Source organism: Gekko japonicus, unplaced genomic scaffold (genome assembly GCF_001447785.1).
Source record: "Gekko japonicus isolate JY-2015 unplaced genomic scaffold, Gekko_japonicus_V1.1 scaffold1748, whole genome shotgun sequence".
Taxonomy (NCBI): Eukaryota; Metazoa; Chordata; class Lepidosauria; order Squamata; family Gekkonidae; genus Gekko; species Gekko japonicus.
Genome location: NW_015169832.1, coordinates 4571 through 23989, shown reverse-complemented (window position 1 = coordinate 23989; position 19419 = coordinate 4571). Strand labels below are relative to the sequence as shown.

Below are 19419 nucleotides of genomic sequence, written 5' to 3'. Positions count from 1 at the left end.
AGCTCTGCAGCTTACCTGGCTGCTTCTTGCTCTGACTGAGGGCTGCTGGGAGCAGGGGGTGGGGCTTGTTGCACGTGCCCTCCCCCTGGGCTCTTTACTGCCGGAGCTCCGCTCCTGTGCGGTCCTGCAAGAAATGACCCCTGAATAACTACAGCCAAAGAAGGCCAACCTCTGGACAGTTGTGGGGAAAGCTAAGGACTAGGATAAAGTCCCAGAAGGTAGAGGATGCTATGGGACAAGCAGGGGTCATTTCCTGCAGGAGTGCACAGGAGCGGCGCTCCGGCAGTAAAGAGCCCAGGGGGCGGGCACATGCAACAAGCCCCACCCCCTGCTCCCAGCAGCCCTCAGTCAGAGCAAGAAGCAGCCAGGTAAGCTGCAGAGCTGCCCCCGGCCCCCCAGTCCAAAACAGTCCAGTGGCGCCTTTAAGACCAAGTTTTATTCAGATACAAGGTCTCCCTCCTCTGTGAGGGACAGATCTGCACGTTCCCCCCCCCCCAATAGCTAGCAATCCAAAACAGTCTAGTGAAGCCTGAGCATTGGGTGTTGCCTTCTGACACACTTCCGGTGATGTCAGGGGGTGTGGCAAATGCAAATAAGTTATGCTAATCAGTTATGCTAATGAGCTCCTGCACCTCTTTTTCTACGAAATGACCCCTGAATTAAATACTACTTTTCCCTTCGCCACACAAACTGTGCCACAAACCTTCTGTCGTCTTTGTTTCCCAGCAGTTGGAGTGTTGATGAACATTCCATGCCTGCTGAGCTGATCAGTGTTGGAGGCTTCACAATGTATTATAGAATGAAGGCTTTGATTAACAAGTGTGTTCTTCCTACTCTTGTGTCCTCAGGGTGATGAGCAGTTCAGTCTGACGTTCCAAATCCTGGCAGCCACAAGCCCAGAGATGCATGATGCAATTCCACTGGTGGTCCCCGTGAAGTGTTCTTACGGCCCATGGCAGCCTCGGGAAATACTATGTGAGGAAAACTACATGGAAGTGAGTCTTTTTAGCAGGCTTAATGGCCCTTGGGGTTATGTTTTTTTAAAAATTTTTGAGGAGCATGGGTAATGCAGCACTGCATAAAAATAACACAATACTTTTAATTTAAACCCCCCACACACACACACATATTTGCAGACACCTCTGATGCACTCCCCCCTTCCCAAAAGGTAGGCTGATCTGTAGCTGGTTCTGTTCTGATTTTTTTTTAAAGAGCATGAGTAATGCTGGATAGGAATAATGCAATACCTTTAACAACCTTTTTAAAAAGTCCTCCTATTTGCAGAGGCAGGCAATTATCTTCTGTTATCCCGACCTGTTGCCAGGGAGTAGCCCCTTGGGGTCATCAAAATATGAAAATAATAACTGACCAGCTTTTCACCAAAGTCATGCAGTTGTGCTATTTTCCCCTTCAGACACAAGAAACCGCTTGTGCTTGTAGTTTCCTGCCCAGGAAATAACATTTTTAATGAGTTTAACATAAAGCAGATTTTTTGGGGGTTGGGGGGATATAGATTGTTAATGGTCTGTGCATAAGAGGGCAACCTAATGTAGAATCATTGAGGGGGGGACAACCTGCATTAGTCAGGTGGCTGAAACATGGGATATCCTTGGTGCAGTCATAGGCAAGCATTAGGCATGTAGCAAACGGTGGTCTTTGAGCTGTGAGCTCAAGAGTAGTGTTCAGTTAAAAACAAACATAGAACACTGGGCTTGGAATGGATTTTTTATTCCGACTTCCTGTTGGGAAGTTTAACCGTAGACGTTTCTGGAGGTGCAATTAGGGTTTGACCAGCACCTGTCAATCTCAGGTTTTGGATGCTCAGTTAAGATGCTATCTGGAGCTAAACCTTCAAGCTCCACTAAGCAATCCAGGATGGAAAGCAAAGTTTTTGCCAGGTGTGTATTCTTCCTAAGCTCTTGGAAGCAAAGAAGGGCCATGTTGCCCAGCCTGGTGAAGGAGAAGGACATAAGAACATAAGAGATGCCAGTGTTGAATCAGGCCAAAGGCCCATCCAGTCCAACACTCTGTGTCACACAGTGGCCAGAAATACCAGGTGCCATCAGGAGGTCCACCAGTGGGGCCAGGACATTAGAAGCCCTCCCACTGTTGAAGACTTGTTGATCTTGGAGCTCACAGTGAGGAGAAGGCCCTCCTGTAAGGTCTACTTGTGACGCCTTATCTTTACTTCTCCCTAGCTGTGGTCTAGGAGAACATCTAGCAAAAAAAGACTGGAGTGCAAAAGGGCAGGGAGGGAGCCACTAAAAGCCGCAGGGGGGCCTCTCTGGAGAAAGAGCTGACCTGGATAAGTGTCCTTGACTAAACGGCTGGGCCCTCCACCTCAAGTCACATGCAGCTCATCCATCATGAACAGCGGTCTGCTGGGTGTCTGAACTGATCTACAGTTTGGTGCAGTGGTTAGGAGCGTGGACTCTAATCTGGGAGAACCGGCGTTTGATTCCCCACTCATAAGAACATAAGAACATAAGAGACGCCAATGTTGGATCAGGCCAAAGGCCCATCCAGTCCAACACTCTGTGTCACACAGTGGCCAGAAATACCAGGTGCCATCAGGAGGTCCACCAGTGGGGCCAGGACATTAGAAGCCCTCCCACTGTTGACCCCCCCCCCCAAGCACCAAGAAGACAGAGCATCACTTGCCCCAGAGCCCCTATCTATACCTTGTGGCTAGTAGCCACTGATGGACCTCTGCTCCATCTGCTTATCTAATTCCCTTTTGAAGCCGTCCATGCTTGTAGCCGCCACCACTTCCCGTGGCAGTGAATTCCAAGTGTTAATCACTCTTTGGGTGAAGAAGGACTTCCTGTTATGTGTTCTAACCTGACCGCTCAGCAATTTCATGGAGTGCCCACGAGTTCTTGTATTGTGAGAAAGGGAGAAAAGTACCTCTTTCTCTACCTGCTCTTTCCCATGCATAATCTTATAAACCTCAATCATGTCACCCCTCAGTCGTTGTTTCTCCAAGCTCTGTCAGAGCTGTTCTCTCAAGGGCAGTCCTCGAAAGAGCTCTCTCAGCCCCACCTACCTCACAGGGTGTCTGTTGTGGGGAGGGGAAGGGAAAGGAGATTGTCAGCGGCTCTGAGACTCTTTCGGGTAGTGAAGGGCGGGGTAGAAATCCAATCCCTTCTCTTCTTTTCTTCCTTTATGTTTCTGGCGTCCTAGGCAAGTAGCAGAGAAAAACAAGGGTTTATAAATCTGTGGTAGGCCCGCTGTGCCTTTCTGGTGAGTTGCACTGGGATTAATGGGTCAGTTGTCTTTGTGGAGATTTAACTGAAGAAGCCACTCCAGGTCAAACTCCTTGACAGCCCCCTCGCCCCATTATTCCTCGTGAGTGAACTGGCCTACTTTGGTGAGAGCCAGTTTGGTGTAGTGGTTAAGTGTGCGGACTCTAATCTGGGAGAACCGGGTTTGATTCCCCACTCCTCCACTTGCACCTGCTGATGTGACCTTGGGTCAGTCACAAGCTCTGGCACAGCTGTCCTTGAAAAAGAGCAGTTTGTGTCAGAGTTCTCTCAGCCCCACCCACCTCACAAGGTGTCCCTTGTGGGGAGGGGAAGGGAAAGGAGTTTGTAAGTCGCTCTGAGACTCCAAGTGAAGGGCGGGGTATAAATCCAATCTCTTCTTCTTCTTTTACCTCACAGGGTGTCTGTTGTGGGGAGGGGAAGGGAAAGGAGATTGTCAGCGGCTCTGAGACTCCTTCGGGTAGTGAAGGGCGGGGTAGAAATCCAATCCCTTCTCTTCTTTCCTTCCTTTATGTTTCTGGCATCCAAGGCAAGTAGCAGGAAAAAAACGAGGGTTTATAAATCTGTGGTAGGCCCGCTGTGCCTTTCTGGTGAGTTGCACTGGGATTAATGGGTCAGTTGTCTTTGTGGAGATTTAACTGAAGAAGCCACTCCAGGTCAAACTCCTTGACAGCCCCCTCACCCCATTATTCCTCGTGCGTGAACTGGCCTACTTTTAACATCAATGAAAACATTAGTACCCTGTGGGGCTTTGGACCTAGAACAAGTCTGAAGTAGAGCCCTGCAGCTGACTTCTTAGGTTAGTTGACAACCTGTGTAAGAAGTAGAAGACAGCAGTCACAGATGACAGGTTCTCCAGAGCGTCTCAATTATGTTCTTCCCACACTTTCAGGTTTCTGTAAGGAGGGACGTACCACTGATCTCTGATGGCTATCTTCAAGATCAGCCTGAAGACTGGGCGGCTGCCTTCCCAGAGGTAACTTCTGCCCACGGCTTAGCCGAAGAGGCTCGATAGCGGGACTTGAGGAAGGGCACTAATGTGGAGGAGTATAGAGACTCTTAGACTGTTACTGCCTCTCTATAGGTCAAAGCAGGTCCACCATCTATCTGGCAAATCGTCTTCCACATGGACACCCAGAAGAAGGAGATGCAGGTTGAGCAAGCGCATGCTGTTGGGTACGGAGTCAACACCACGGACTCGAGGATTGTGTTGAGGGCTTCCTACAACTCAACGGAAGCTCAGAAGATGGAGGTGGGTTTCCCGTGGATGGGAAGATGAGTGTTCTTGTGAAACAGAGGAAGCTGGAGGGGGAACTGGGACTCGGGGCGTCACCTGATGAGAGACAGATGAATGACTTGGTTCTTAGATGATGGATCACATAGCGACAGGCACACTACTGGAGCGTTCGTTTGTACAAGAAGGAATCCCAAGATGGTACAGAACAATGGACCCCTGCCCCCAGGTCTGAATAGGGACATAGGGTTCTTATCTCACTATCGATGCTAATTTCCTGCCCCCGAGCATTTCCACTCTGCTGTAATCAAGCTGATTACAAGCGACGATATGCGCGGAACCTTTGCGTCCTTTGCAAGCGTTCTCTGTGACACCCTTCCCAACTTTGGATACAGAGATCTCCATTTCTACTCTCCTCATGTCCCATGAAGGGAGCTCTGACTCTCGAAAGCTTATACCCTGAAAGCAGGGTTGCCAGGTCCGACCGTCACACCAGTGGGGAAGAGGGGGAGCTTCCCAGGAGCGGGGAGGGGCACTGTGACAGGCCTACATAACCCGGAAGTGACGTAGGCACGTCAGGGACTTTGGAGGTGACGCTCTCGTTTCTGGGCAGAACTCTATGGTGGAATTGGCTTCAAATCGTCGATTTTTTTGCCCAAAAGGCAGAGCATCGCCCCCCCCCGACTTCCCTACCGTGCCCATGTCACTTCCGGTTTACATAGGCACGTCACGATAATTTCCGACTTCCTGTGGGTAAGCGGGGGTGAATTGGGGGGAGAGGCGTGCCCAAAACCGGGGGAACCCTGCCTGCACCAAGGGGTTTTGGCAACCCTACCTGAAACTCTGGTTGGTCGCTACGGTGCTACTGGACTGGAAGCTAAGAGGGTACCTGTCACCCATGGTGTTTGTACAAACTTTATACCGTGATTTTAAGAGCCACGGATTAGTTAAAACGTTGCAGCCCCTTTGCTTACAGCTGCACCCTCCAGTAGGGACTCTGCTTTGGTCACAGGGAGATTCTTGCTACCGCTTTCTGCCAGTCGCTTGTTCTTCCGCTGATACAAACTCGGGTTGGCTGATCCAGTTTGCCTCTGCAGCCAGGAAACCTCTTACACTTTTGCCATAGCCAAACCTAGAATGCTAAATAAATAGCCGTTTGATGACAGGCGTATCCCAGCAAAGGGGAATATCCCTCTCTAGTTCAGGGGTCCACAGCCTTTTTGAGCCTGGGGGGTGTGCCTTTGAGATTCTGACCCAGTGTGGTGGGCACAGTGACAAAATGGCTGCCACAAAATGGCTCCCGCAGGAGGCAGAGTATGGTTGCCAGCCTCCAGGCGGGGACTGGGGATCTCCCGCTTTCACAACTGATCTTCAGCTGACAGAGATCAGCTCCCCTGGAGCAAATGGCTGCTTTGAAGTGTGGACTTTGTGGCCTTGTACCCTGCTGAGGCCCCTCCCCTCCCCAAACCCCGCCCTCTCCTGGATCCACCCCCAAAGTCTCCAGGTATTTTCCAACTCAGACCTGGCAACCCTAAGGCAGAGCCAGCCACAAAATGGCTGCCACAGCTTCCCTTCAGTCACACAGTGGAGATCCTTTTGCTGTGGTGGTTTGCACTGCTTAGTAGTCATGGGCAGGGGTCATTTCCTGCAGGAGAGTACAGGAGCAGAGCTCCGGCAGTAAAGAGCCCGGGGGCGGGCACATGCAACTAGCCCCGCCCCCTGCTCCCAGCAGCCCTCAGTCAGAGCAAGAAGCAGCCAGGTAAGTTGCAGAGCCCCCCGGCCCACCAGTTGAAAGCAGTCCAGTGGGACCTTTAAGATCAAGTTTTATTCAGGTACAAGCTCTCCCTCTTCTGCCAGGACAGATCTGCATGCCCCCCCCCAATAGCTAGCAATCCAGAACAGTCCAGTGGCACCTGAGCGGTGGGTGTTGCCTTCTGACACACTTCCGGTGATGGCAGGGTATGTGGCATATGCAAATAAGTTATGCTAATTAGCTCCTGCACCTCTTTTTCTACGAAATGACCCCTGGTCATGGGAATACTTAATACTGTGCTTCAGTTCTTTCTCAGGATTCCAGATTTCTGAAATCATAACACATTGGTTACTGAACATCCCATTGTTGTGAGCGTATTGGCTTACTATGTGTAATTGCTGGAATTTCAAGTTGCTTTCACTTCAGTCATTACAGAGTTAAATGTTGTTTGTTAGGAAACAAGATGTTACGTTACATAATGTATTCTACAGTGGGAAAGTTTGTGGGAGTTGTTTACTCTAATGAAGTGATCTGTAACCTTTGTATTGGTCAACTAACAACTTGTTTGTGGAAATGCTTTGATCTAGCATTCATGTATTCACAAGGTTTATGGCTCTTTGTGTGAATCAGACAGGAAGCTCCCCTCTAGAAGCTACCAAAGATAGAAAGATGTAGCTGTTAGCATTTAGTACTGAGAGTAACTGCAAGTATGTAACCTTTTCATTTTATTTCTTTTATCCAAAGTACCTTACCCATGTTTTATTTTGTTTTGTAGTAAAGATATTTTTCTACTAATGGGGCTCTTGTGTTTGCAAAACGACCATCGATCTTGAATCTCAGAATCCCAACAGTAATCCACCATGAGTCTCTGTGAGAAAGGTAGACTATACATATCACAAACAATCAATAAATGTTCAGAAGTTCAGAATCCTGCAGCATGCAACTTAGATGCAGCCTCTCACGTTCCACAAGTGCACAGTTCTTTAGCCGAATCTGCCGCTGGACATGTCCTTGGTCCACTTTCTCGTGCTTGCTGACCTTTTTTTTTTTTTTTTAGGTCCACGGTGTCCCCTTCTCTGTAGTGAGGTCCAGCACTTACTTCAAGCAGCGCTGGATGGTCCTGGTTATAGATACTGCTGTGGCCTGTCCCATAGGTAGGAAGAACAAGGGAGAAGATTACTCCAGCTCTTGGGACCTTAACCCCACACTGTTGGTAGACGCTTCAGATTTAAGCCTGTAGGGGGACCTTCGAGGATAGAGGGGTGAGCCATAACCTGTTTTCCCCCATAGATGGAGTGATGTACACGGATGAGACCATCACCTGGACTATCCCGAAAGACTTGTCTCCTCTCATGGTGGGAGTGAGCAATGTCAAGGAGCTGCGTGTGGAGGTGGGGGTCGACCTGTCCAAGCTGCCTGCTGAAGAGATCGCTGCTCGAGGATACTTGCTGGCCAGTGACAAGGATGCTATCACCCTGCAGATACCCATTGGTGCCGTGGGCGGTACTTATAAGGTCGGTCTGATATTTTATTTTGTTCATTCATTCGTCCCTCATCTTGCTTCCCGCTGGGGACCCAGAGCAGCTTATAGCAATCTCCTCTCCTCCATTTTAGCCTCTGCAACAACTCTGTGAGGTTAGGCTAGGCTAGGCTCTGAGTGTGACCGGCCCAAGGTCACCCAGCGAGGTTCCATAATACAAGTGAGGATTTGAACCTGTGTCTTCAAGGTACTAATTTGACTCTCTTAACCGCTACACCACACAGGGTCTCTGACAGTATCTGTCGGGTTCCCAGTGAATCCACTCTCAAACCACAACTCTTTGAAGAAAGGTTTTATTGGAAAGAGAACTGGATAGCAGCAAGGATGAACTCCTTGCTAAGACTAAGGCATAAAGTGAAAGGAACTCAAGGTATAGTCAAACCTCACATTCCAAACATACGGTCATTCACACACACCCTTTGATAATTACATCTATTCAGCTAGCCCTGCAAAAGTTGTTATCTTCAAGTCTTCAAGGACATCCTGCTGTGCACTTGTTATGGGAAAGATGTTACAAAGCATTGTAATTGGTGATTACACTTGTTCAGGGCTATTTTTGGGCAGGAACGCACAGGAACGGAGTTCCGGCTGGCTCCTGAGTTGGCCACGCCCAGCAGGAACTCATTAGCATAATAGGCCACACCCGATAGCAGAAATTCATTAGGATTGGCTACGTTAGGGGTGTGTGGCCTAACATGCAAAGGAGTTCCTGCTACAAAATAAGCCCTGGGTTTTGACAACAAACAAGGTCAACAGAATAAGAAGGGAAAGGTGGGTGTGGCTGGATGACCACACTTCTGGTAACATGGGGGTGCGGCCTAATATGCTAATGAGCTGTGCTGTCAGGGTGGTGCCTAATATGCTAATGCGTTTTACTGTTGGGTGTGGCCTATTATGCTGGGCTTTGTCTACAAAAAGAGCCCTGCGGACTTGTTATGGGAAAGATGTTACAGAGTAATAGCAGCAATCCTACTCCCCCATTCACACAGCCAGACATTCACACCTTCCCCCTCCCGTAGGAAAGACATGGCAGCGAGGGCAGCGATAAGCAACAAGACATAGAACAGATGGAGACCATAAATTGCAATACATTGATTAGCACAGTCATAAACCAGCCTGAGTCTGACAGAGTACCCCCAGGGGGGTCCCCAACCTTTTTGAGCCTGCAGGCACCATTGGCATCCTGTCACAAGTTGATGGGCCCAGCCAGAAAATGGTTGCCATAGGAGGGGGAGCCAACCACAAAATGTCAGGGACTGAGGTTATGCATAAATATGGGGCTAGGTCAAGTGTTCCCGAGGTAGTGCTGGTGATCTCCAGTTATACTGGCCACTGGGCGGCTTGGGGCTGTGTGGCATGCAGGGTGACTGCGGCCACATTCGGGTGGCATGCAGTGTTCCCCCTAAGCTGAGTTAGTGTGAGCAAGCTCACTGTTTTTTAGCCTCCCGCTCACCTATTTTTGTCTTAGCTCAGGAAGGAGGGCTCCAGAGCAAACTAATTTATGCAGTAGCCAAGTCGCTCGCTCACAACTTTGATGCCAGTCGCTCACAGAGTAGAATTTTTGCTCACGAGACTCCACAGCTTAGAGGGAACATGGGTGGCATGGCTTGCTGAAAGTTTCTGACTTAACCCCCAGCATCACCCCACCATGCTTTGGCCAGAGTTGGCCGCTGCTGCACCGGCATCTCTGGTTTATCGGGCTTTGCTTGGCCTGTGGGACCTTGCAGTGAGGACAAACCAAGAAGAAGAGATTGGATTTATACCCCGCCCTTCACTCGGAGTCTCAGAGCGGCTTACAAACTCCTTTCCCTTCCCCTCCCCACAACAGACACCCTGTGAGGTGGGCGGGGCTGAGAGAACTCTGACACAAATGGCTCTTTTTCAAGGACAGCTGTGCCAGAGCTTGTGACTGGCCCAAGGTCACACCAGCAGGTGCAAGTGGAGGAGTGGGGGATCAAACCCGGTTCTCCCAGATTAGAGTCCGCACACTTAACCACTACACCAAGCTGGCTCTCGGACCAACTCGGAGCTTGCCAGCTGCTGTCCTTTATAAAGTTTATATCTTGGCGTGATGTTTCCTGGCATACATGACCCAGCCAGATGGAACAAATGAGTTTGACCCCTCTGCTCTAGCCATTTTACCGCATTGGCTCTCGATACTGGCTGGGTGAATGCACCAGGAACAAGGAGAGCTTTCCGTCCCATAGGTCAGAGCAGTGGGCCCTCCTCACTATTGATAGGTTGTTCTTTCTTCCTGTAGAGCTACGTAGCTGCTGGGCAACTGGTGACCTCCTACAAAATCAACCCCTTTGTTGAGCACCTGTGGGAAGACGACCGGAGGGGCGTCACAAAGCACACCATCCTGAAAGAGATCAGCACACCTGTGCAGCCTGCACCAATCGTAATTAAAGATAGTAAGTCGTTCGTTGTGAATAAAGCCAACAAAGTCGATACGAAGGCTGCCCCCAGGTGTTGGGGGGCTGGGTGTTGGAAAGGCCACCCCAATACCTGCTTGCTATGGGGGGAAAGGCCAGTTTGACTAGGCTCAGGTTCAACTGCATGAATCCAGGTGAATTCAACCCTGCCGAGCATGGCACGGATAAAGACCGGGCACACAGCCCTCAGCAGCAGAGTATCTGGAGGAGATTCTGAATATGTCCAGAAGTTTCTCACCGGCCTGTTGTTTGTGTGAGTGGTGGGGGGTCCCTCCTTGAACTGCCCCTCTAGGTCAGCAGCAGTGTTCCCTCTAAGCTGAGTTAGTGTGAGCCAGCTCACAGTTTTTTAGCCTCCAGCACACAAAGTAGCATTTTTGCCTTCGCTCAGGAAGGGATGGCTCCAGAGCAAACTAATTTATGCAGTAGCCAAATGGCTCGCTCACAACTTTCAATGCCAGTCGCTCACAAAGTAGAATTTTTGCTCCCAAGACTCCACAGCTTAGAGGGAAGCAGCCTTTCAGTTAGATGAGGTGCAGAAGAAGTATGACCCGTGATCCAAGATGAGATGAAGGTCCTGCAGGAAGGGTGGGCCCTACCTAAAGAGGCGAACGGCTCGGCTTCTTGTGGTAACAGAAAAGACTGGGCAGGAGTGCCCCCTTGGGAAGTGAAGATGTTCCTTTCTTCTCCAGGAAGCGGAAGGGTCCATACTTGCTGACTGAGCAGGTGGGAGACGTCAAGAAACGGCCTCCCTTGTTGAGCTTGCAAGGGAAACGACGGTTCAGTGATAGCGCTTCTGCTTGGCAAGCAGAGGGTTCCAGGCTCGATCCCCGGCATCTCCAGTTAGAAGGATCGGGTAGTAAGTAGGTAGTAAGCAATGTGGAAGACCTCTGTTTGAGACCCGGGAGAGCCACTGCCAGTCCGAGTGGATAGCACTGACCTTGACGGACCAAGGGTCTGATTCCGTATAGGGCCGCTTCATGCGTTCATGTGGACCTGCCCTGGCTGATAGTTACCTTTACCGTGCAGGCAGCAACATCCCTCTCCAGCTCTTCAATGTGTCCATTGGGCCCTTCCTACCAGATGTGGAGCTGGTCAGTGTGAAAGTGGATGATTCGGGCCCCTGGTCACTGCCAGAGGTTGAAAAGCAGGGCTGTAAGGTAGTCGGAAACAGGCATCCCAACAGCAGCAATGACTTCATCCTACAGATCCCTTTCGACACACCCGGAGTCAAGAAACAGGTGAGTCCTGCCTCTAGCTGGTTTACACCTAGAAGATGCACACATCGCTAATGAAGCCTGGACGCATAATGGCCACCGGTCAACTTGGGTGACACTCCACGGTATTTCTATTTTGAACAACTCCTGATGTGCGAGCCGGTTGGCTTGAAAGCTTTTCATTCTTTAGGGCTTTAAATAGAGCGTTACTTGGGAGATCTAAACTTTTTAAGCAACTATTTCAGGCTTTGTGACCTAGATGCCTTTGTGCTACAGTACGTGCCGACCCGCCCTCTACGTTGCCTACTGGAAACCAGAAGTCAGCCAGTTTCTGTTCCAGTGGTGCGATGGGCTCCCGGGATCTCGGGTGGGCTCCCAGGGTCTGGGTTGGGCAAATCCATGCAAGTCTGCTTCCCCTTTGAGATGTAGGAGAGGAAGTTGTTGTTGTTGTTCAGTAGTCCCTTAAACCTGAAGCCTTATGATTTGTGTCATGTTAGGCAAAGTCTTGTTCTGAGGAGGTGATGGACTTTCATGCCCATTGATGGTCTGAACTTCTTCCTCAGAATTACAAGGAGGGATGCATAAGCTCAGGAGATTCCCGATCCAAAACAGTTCAGTGGCACCTTTAAGACCATGTTTTAGTCAGGTACAAGCTCCAGTAGCTAGCAATCCAAAACAGCCCAGTGGAGCTTGAGCGGTGGGTGCTGCCTTCTGACACACTTCCGGTGATGTCAGGGGGTATGGCATATGCAAATAAGTTATGCGAGTGAGCTCCTGCACCTCTTTTTCTACGAAATGACCCCTGGGCAAATCCATGCAAGTCTGCTTCCTCTTTGAGATGTAGGAGAGGAAGTTGTTTTGTTCAGTAGTCCCTTAAACCTGAATCCTTATGATTTGTGTCATGTTAGGCAAAGTCCTGTTGTGAGGAGGTGATGGACTTTCATGCCCGTTGATGGTCTGAACTTCCTCCTCCAACTTGTTCTTCCTCAGAATTACAAGGAGGGATGCGTAAGCTCAGGAGATCAGAATGGATGCAAACCACTTTGCCCAACCTCATCTGGAGCAGGGACTCATCTGGGTTGGGGGGTTTTGTACTTGTAACAATGTGCCACGTACATCGGCATGTGACAAGTTCACGATCTGAACAGCTTGTGACCCTCCCAGCTGTAGACAACCCACTGGAAGTAGGATCGTGTGGCCTTTCGACTTACCTACTTGCCCAGTTCTTCGAATAAAAACCAGGAGCTGTTGAGCATCTAACTGGCCAACCCACTCAGCTCATGAGCTACAGTCCAGAATAGAGCTGGGACCTCCTTCCTACGTAGAACATCTCCCTTGAGAACTGTTAATCTTCTGGTGGTGGCCAGCCAGCTGGTCGGTGACGCTTCGTGTTGGCTAACCCAAATCTCCCATTCTCTTTCCAGTATGTGTCGGGTCCTGTCAGGAATTATACCTTAAATGTCACGTTTGGGTTCAGCGTGAGCCCCCACACAGACCCCTTCGAAGTCCCAGTCACTCTTGTTGCCCTAGTCGAGGATGCAGGTGAGTTGGGCTGGGATTGGTCCTCATTTTGGTGGATCTGCAATGGACGGCATATTGCAACAGAATGATTTGGTATGGTGGCAGGTGGAGGTTCCAGCATTGGTGCCGAGCTGCTATCACAATGTTCTGAGCCTGGGGGGGGGTGGCCTATGCTAATGAGTTATGCTAATGAGCTCCTGCACCTCTTTTTCTACGAAATGACCCCTGCTGACAACCAAATGTAGATGCTGCCAGATTTTAGATTTGTAACGGTAGAAGTGTCAGCCATGAAGTAAATATCTTTGTTTAGGACAGGCAAGGAGAACAAGGGGTGTAGAAGGACCCATATAGTTATTCCTAGACTCCTTTTGCAAAAAAGGGTGCCAAATATCTAGGCATACTTTCAGAGGGGAGCTGTGCTGGTCTGCAGTGGAACAGTTAAGAGCTGAATCCAACAGCACCTTAGAGAACGACAAGAGATTCAGTGTATAAGCCAGGGGTGGTCAAACTTGCTTAAGAGCCTCATAGAATAAACATCAGATGTTTGGGAGCCGCAAGACATGAACAAATATTACACACGTTTTTATTGAAAAATATGTAGATTTGCTTTCTATTACCATTAAACGAGACGGCCAAAAATAAAAAACAAAAGGGGTAAAAACAGATAACGATAATGATATTTATTTGTAGGCTTGGGGGGGGGGGCTTTGAGAACACGTTTAAAGTTGCTTTCTTTCTCTGCTTCCCCCCCACCCCCCACCTCAAGCCTACCCGGGGAGGGGAACTCTGGTTGGGGAAGGGAAGACCGATCGGGGAGGCAGGCCTCCCCTTCGCTTCCCCAGCGGCCCTGCCAGGAGCCACACAATATGTGTGAAAGAGCCGCGTGTGGCTCCCGAGCCACATTTTGGCCACTCCTGATGTAAGCTTTTGCGAGTCCAAGCTTTCTTCATCAGACACAAGTAGGAAGGGAGGTCTTCGAGTCTCTGTGTCACAGTCAGAAGGTGGGAGGGCTGTTGTAAAGGGTCTAAAAGTACTAGCCTGATCTCATCAAAGCTTCTTGGAAGCTAAGCGGGGGTCAACCATGGTTAACGTTTGGATGGGAGACCACCAAGGGCGTCCAGGGTTGCTACGCAGAGGCAGCCAATGGCGCTTCTGTCTGTCTCTTGCCTTGAAAACCCGACAAGGTATGTCCAGTTGCGACTTCGCAGCACACAGTTATTGTTAGGCCTCCCACAAAGCCTTGGGCCTCCAGTGTCTGATGTTGTCCAACTTAAAGCAACATTAACTCTGTGCTGAGATGACTGTTCAAGGATTCAATTCTGCCTCTCCTACTGATTGGAGGAAGGAGCAGCGATAGTTAAATGGTGGAACAGAAGCAATGGCGAGACGGAAAGAATATAAGCAGCGGCGCCCTGATGTGTCTGAGCAGTGTTCCCACCCAGGGCCAGCTCACTCACTAGGCTAACTAGGCGTTCGCCTAGGGCGCGCCGGCCCTTAGGGGCGCCAACAAGCCTACCCGGGGAGGGGAACTCTGGTTGGGGAAGGGAAGACCGATCGGGGAGGCAGGCCTCCCCTTCGCTTCCCCAGCGGCCCTGCCGAGAGCCACACAATGTGTGTGAAAGAGCCGCGTGTGGCTCCCGAGCCACATTTTGGCCACTCCTGATGTAAGCTTTTGCGAGTCCAAGCTTTCTTCATCAGACACAAGTAGGAAGGGAGATCTTTGAGTCTCTGTGTCACAGTCAGAAGGTGGGAGGGCTGTTGTAAAGGGTCTAAAAGTCCTAGCCTGATCTCATCAAAGCTTCTTGGAAGCTAAGCGGGGGTCCACCATGGTTAACGTTTGGATGGGAGACCACCAAGGAAGTCCAGGGTTGCTACACAGAGGCAGCCAATGGCAAAGCGCTTCTGTCTGTCTCTTGCCTTGAAAAGCCTACAAGGTGTGTCCAGTTGCGACTTCGCACCACACAGTTATTATTAGGCCTCCCACAAAGCCTTGGGCCTCCAGTGTCTGATGTTGTCAAACTTAAAGCAACACTAACTCTGTGCTAAGATTACTGTTCGAGGATTCAACTCTGCCTCTCCTACTAATTGGGGGAAGGAGCAGCGATAGTGAAATAGTGGAACAGAAGCAATGGCGAGACAGAAAGAATATAAGCAGCGGAGCCCTGATGTGTCTGAGCAGTGTTCCCACCCAGGGCCGGCTCACTCACTAGGCTAACTAGGCGTTCGCCTAGGGCGCGCCAGCCCTTTGGGGCGCCAAACCACCACGCCTGCAAAAGCCCTGCATTTCTGCAGCCAGGTGACCCCCGCCGCCTCTGCCTCTGCCAACCGCCACCTCTTTGGCCAACTAACTTCTCCCTGCCTGCCCCCTCGGCTTCCCAGCAGAGCGCTTCTCCTCCTTCTCCTCTTCCTCACAGCCGGGGACTGGCAGCTGCAGCAAGAGCAGCAGCAGGGCCGGGGGAGCAACGGGTTGTGCTGGTCAGCCTCTTCTCTGAGCGCCCTGATGAGGGGTGCCAAACTGCACCCGCCCCCGCGCCAAAAGCCCCCCCACTGGCTCTGACCGGGTGGGCACACAGGGGGGGGCACCATGGCATGGGGAGGCGCCAGAAGGGATCCTTGCCTAGGGTGCAAAATAAGGTGGGGCCGGCCCTGTTCCCACCTTTTGAGATACTGTCTCTTGTCCTCTAGTGTTGCCTCAAGCGACCGGCTCCTGTGATGAGGAAGCCCTCTACTTGGTGGTGAGACGTGGCAACGTGGACCAGGACTGGCTGCCCTTCGTGGAGAACACTCTCTTGACTCGGGAGACAGCCCACCAGCTCGGCTACACCTTCCACGACAACGGCCGCAAGCTGGACTACGTACATGCGGGAACCCACTCCCTCCGTCACTGTGGCTGGAAGCCACGATTGTCCCCCTGCATAGTTTCTGGCAAAAACAGTATCACTGCATTCGTAAGTGCGGATCTTGTTGGGAACACTCTGCTGCTGGGGCCTCAAGTCGTTGAGGTCTGGATGCAGCCTATCCAGCAAAGACGCTAGGCGTCGCCCCATCAATAGCTAGTGGGCAGGGGGGTGGCCAATTCTGTGTTGTCATGGGTACAAGTGGGGATAGGCTGGAAGTTTGGGAACCACGCCTGCAGTCACATGGCCCCCAACTCCAGCTTCTCCATCGGCTACGTGAGCTTCTGGCATGCTGGCCTAGCTTCCAGCATGGAAGTGTGAAGAATGTGTGGTTATATGGCAGGGCCATAAAGTTTCTCCGGCCAAATGTGGGGCCATAGGGCTTCAACAGGAAATACAACACAGCAGGTTATTAGCAAGACATCCCAGGGGAAGGCAGGGGCTTTTAGAAATCAATATTTCTATACAGTCCACCCATCTCATGTTGGGTCTTCCTCATCTCCTGTAGCCTTCAACTTTTCCTAGCATGATTGTCTTTTCCAGTGACTCTTGTCTTCTCATAATGCGACCAAAGTACGGTAGCTTCAGTTTAGTCCTTTTAGCTTCTCAGGAGAGTTCAGGCTTGCTTTAATCTAGAATCCACTGATTTGTCTTTTTTTGGTGGTCCATGGCATCCATAGAACTCTTCTCCATCCAGTGTACCCTCTAAGCCAAGTTAGTGTGAGCTAGCTCAGCTTTTTAGCCTCCAGCTCACACATCTTTGTCTTGGCTCAGGAAGGAGGGCTCCAGGGCAAACTAATTTATGCAGCGGCCAAATCGCTGGTTCACAACTTCAGTGCCAGGAGCTCACAAAGTAGAATTGTTGCTCGCACGACTCCACAGCTTAGAAGGGAGCATTGGCTCCACCAATTGGGACTGCTCCCTGAATAACCTCGGCCTCTGGCCAGCTCATCTCGGTCTCTGGCCAGCTCATGGTAAGCAACAGCCATGCTTTGGTTTTGGATGTGCCTCTTAAAATCCCAAATTCCTCTGCTTCCAGTAGTTGAATCTTCTTGTTCATGGCTATATTTAGAAGCTAAAGCAAAGGGCAGTGATCAATATATATTATCAGTGATCAATAAAAGATAAAGGAAAGTGCAATGATGAATATATTTCAAAGTTAAAGAAAAGGCAATGATCAAAACTCCTAGTTTTCAGCCTTGAAAGCATACAAGAATATGCCCTTTAGGGATTGCTTTGGGTGTGGCAGTTGTGGGAACTAGAAAGGGTACCTTATCTTCTTCAAGCGACTAGAAGCTGTCTAAGACTCAACTTTCATACTCAGAGCTAGCTGCCTTCAGGGCCCATTCCCCTTCAATGCCATCTGTAGCCCAGTGACTGTGCTTCAGTACTAGAGCCTTGGCCTGGCGTACAGAAGGTCCCAGGTTCAACCTGCAGCTAAAAGGGACCAGGTAGCAGGTGATATAAAAGCAGGGGTCATTTCCTGCTGGAGCGCACAGGAGCGGAGCTCCGGCAGTAAAGAGCCCAGGGGGGCGGGCACATGCAACAAGCCCCACCCCCTCCTCCCAGCAGCCCTCAGTCAGAGCAAGAAGCAGCCAGGTAAGTTGCAGAGCCCCCCCCCTCCAGCCCCCCGGTCCAAAACAGTCCAGTGGCACCTTTAAGACCAAGTTTTATTCAGGTACAAGCTCTCCCTCCTCTGCGAGGAACAGATCTGTACGTCCCCCCCTCCCCCAATAGCTAGGAATCCAAAACAGTCCAGTGGAGCCTGAGCGGTGGGTGTTGCCTTCTGACACACTTCTGGTGATGTCAGGGGGTGTGGCCTATGCAAACGAGTTATGCTAATGAGTTATGCTAATGAGCGCCTGCACCTCTTTTTCTACGAAATGACCTCCGCATGAACACACACACACGTAGCTGCGTTATACTGAATCCGGCCCTTTTCCCATCAAGGTCAGTATTGTCTACTCAGGCTGGCAGAGGCTCTTCAGGGTCTCAGGCAGAGGTCTTTCCCATCACCTACTACAAACTGATCCTTTCAACTGAAGATGCCGGGGATGGCACCTGAGACCTCCTGCACCCCGAGCAGATGCTCTTCCACTGACCCACAGCCCCTTGTCACACGGGCCATCGCCAGTCGCAGTCGATATGGTGGAGCATGATAGACCGATGGACTGACTTAGTATAAGGCCGCTTCATGTGATAAGTATTTCTGAGCATATGTGGAGGAGGAGATGATGCAAACACCCAGAGGTTAACTTGAGTGCTCTACCCTCAAGGGGGAAGAGTCTTCTCCATAGCAAAATCAGCAGCCTTCACTCTGAATGGCCCTGAAAAGGTCTGGTTCTTGGTAGCTTCTAATTCTGCCAGTGACTAGTGCTTGGCCATTGGGTATCCCTTTCAATGAAAGGTGCTTGATATTTCTGCTTAGCTTTTGACTACTTCTGGGCAAAACTGAGTATCACCTAGAAATCTCCAGCTTGGGCTAAAGCATCTCTGTGCCCTGGATTTGGGCAAGACAGCACGCCTTTCATCCTCGGGGAACGCGTGGCGACTGACCTCATCCTTTCTGCCTCCAGGAAGTCTACTCTTCTGGGATTGTGGTGACCTTCCGGCTGCTGCTGAAGGACCCTGTCACTCAAGCGGAGATGATGGACTTCTCAGTTTCCTGCAGCTTTTCTTCTAAAGACCTCATTGGTAAACAACTACTACTACTACTACTACTCCTTTTCCAACCCCCCCCCCCCCCAATCCCCCCCCCCCCCCCCCAAAAAAAGGCTCTTTGTTCTGCAGGTACCCTTCTGCCTGGCATATTGAACACTCAAAAGTCCAGAAGAGCTCAGTCCAGTAGAGAAATGGTCTTGAACTTCAGATGGTGGAACCTATTCAACAAAGCACGGCAGCATAAGGATTTGTTTCCCTGCCATAGGCCCTCTTATTGGTAGCTAATCGAGCAATAATTCTTCACAGTGATCCCTGTTAGCGTGTTCCACCCAGAATTAACCATCCATTATCTCAAAAGAGCTTTCAGCATCCTGGCCAGGTTCCCAATTCTCAAGCTTCTGGGGGGGGGGGAGCAGTGATAGAGTTCTTCCCAGGGCTATTTTTGGGCAGGAACGCACAGGACCAGAGTTCCGGCTGGCTCCTGAGTTGGCCACGCCCAGCAGGGACTCACTAGCATAATAGGCCACACCCAACAGCATAAACTCATTAGGATTGGCTACATTAGGGGTGTGTGGCCTGCTACAAAAAAAGCCCTGGGTTTTGACAACAAAGTAAACAGAATAAGAAGCAAAAGGTGGGTGTGGCTGGATGACCACACTTCTGGTAACATGGGGGTGTGGCCTAATATGCTAATGACATGTGATATCAGGGGTGTGGCCTGATATGCTAATGAGTCTCTGCTGTTGGGTGTGGTCTATTATGTTAATGAGTTCCTACTGGGCTTTTTCTACAAAAAAAGCCCTGGTTCTTCCCATAATGGTCTCAAATCCATACCCTGATGCTGCTGGTGCAACTGAACTTAAGGCTGTTGTCAACATTCCCATAGAGGAAGTGGTCTTCT

General features: G+C 50.4%; 1 protein-coding gene across 1 annotated transcript in view; it reads left to right on the top strand.

Moving 5' to 3' along the window:
- LOC107115541 overlaps positions 1-19419 on the top strand; it is a gene marked incomplete at its 3' end in the record, with an annotated part of 46631 nt that overhangs the window by 24053 nt on the left and 3159 nt on the right. The window contains exons 6-15 of the mRNA XM_015417274.1: positions 849-995; positions 4156-4239; positions 4348-4515; positions 7308-7404; positions 7541-7764; positions 10051-10204; positions 11252-11463; positions 12864-12981; positions 15646-15815; positions 18434-18551. Coding sequence (XP_015272760.1) covers positions 849-995; positions 4156-4239; positions 4348-4515; positions 7308-7404; positions 7541-7764; positions 10051-10204; positions 11252-11463; positions 12864-12981; positions 15646-15815; positions 18434-18551 — 1492 coding nt within the window. The remainder of the gene's footprint in view (positions 1-848; positions 996-4155; positions 4240-4347; positions 4516-7307; positions 7405-7540; positions 7765-10050; positions 10205-11251; positions 11464-12863; positions 12982-15645; positions 15816-18433; positions 18552-19419) is intronic.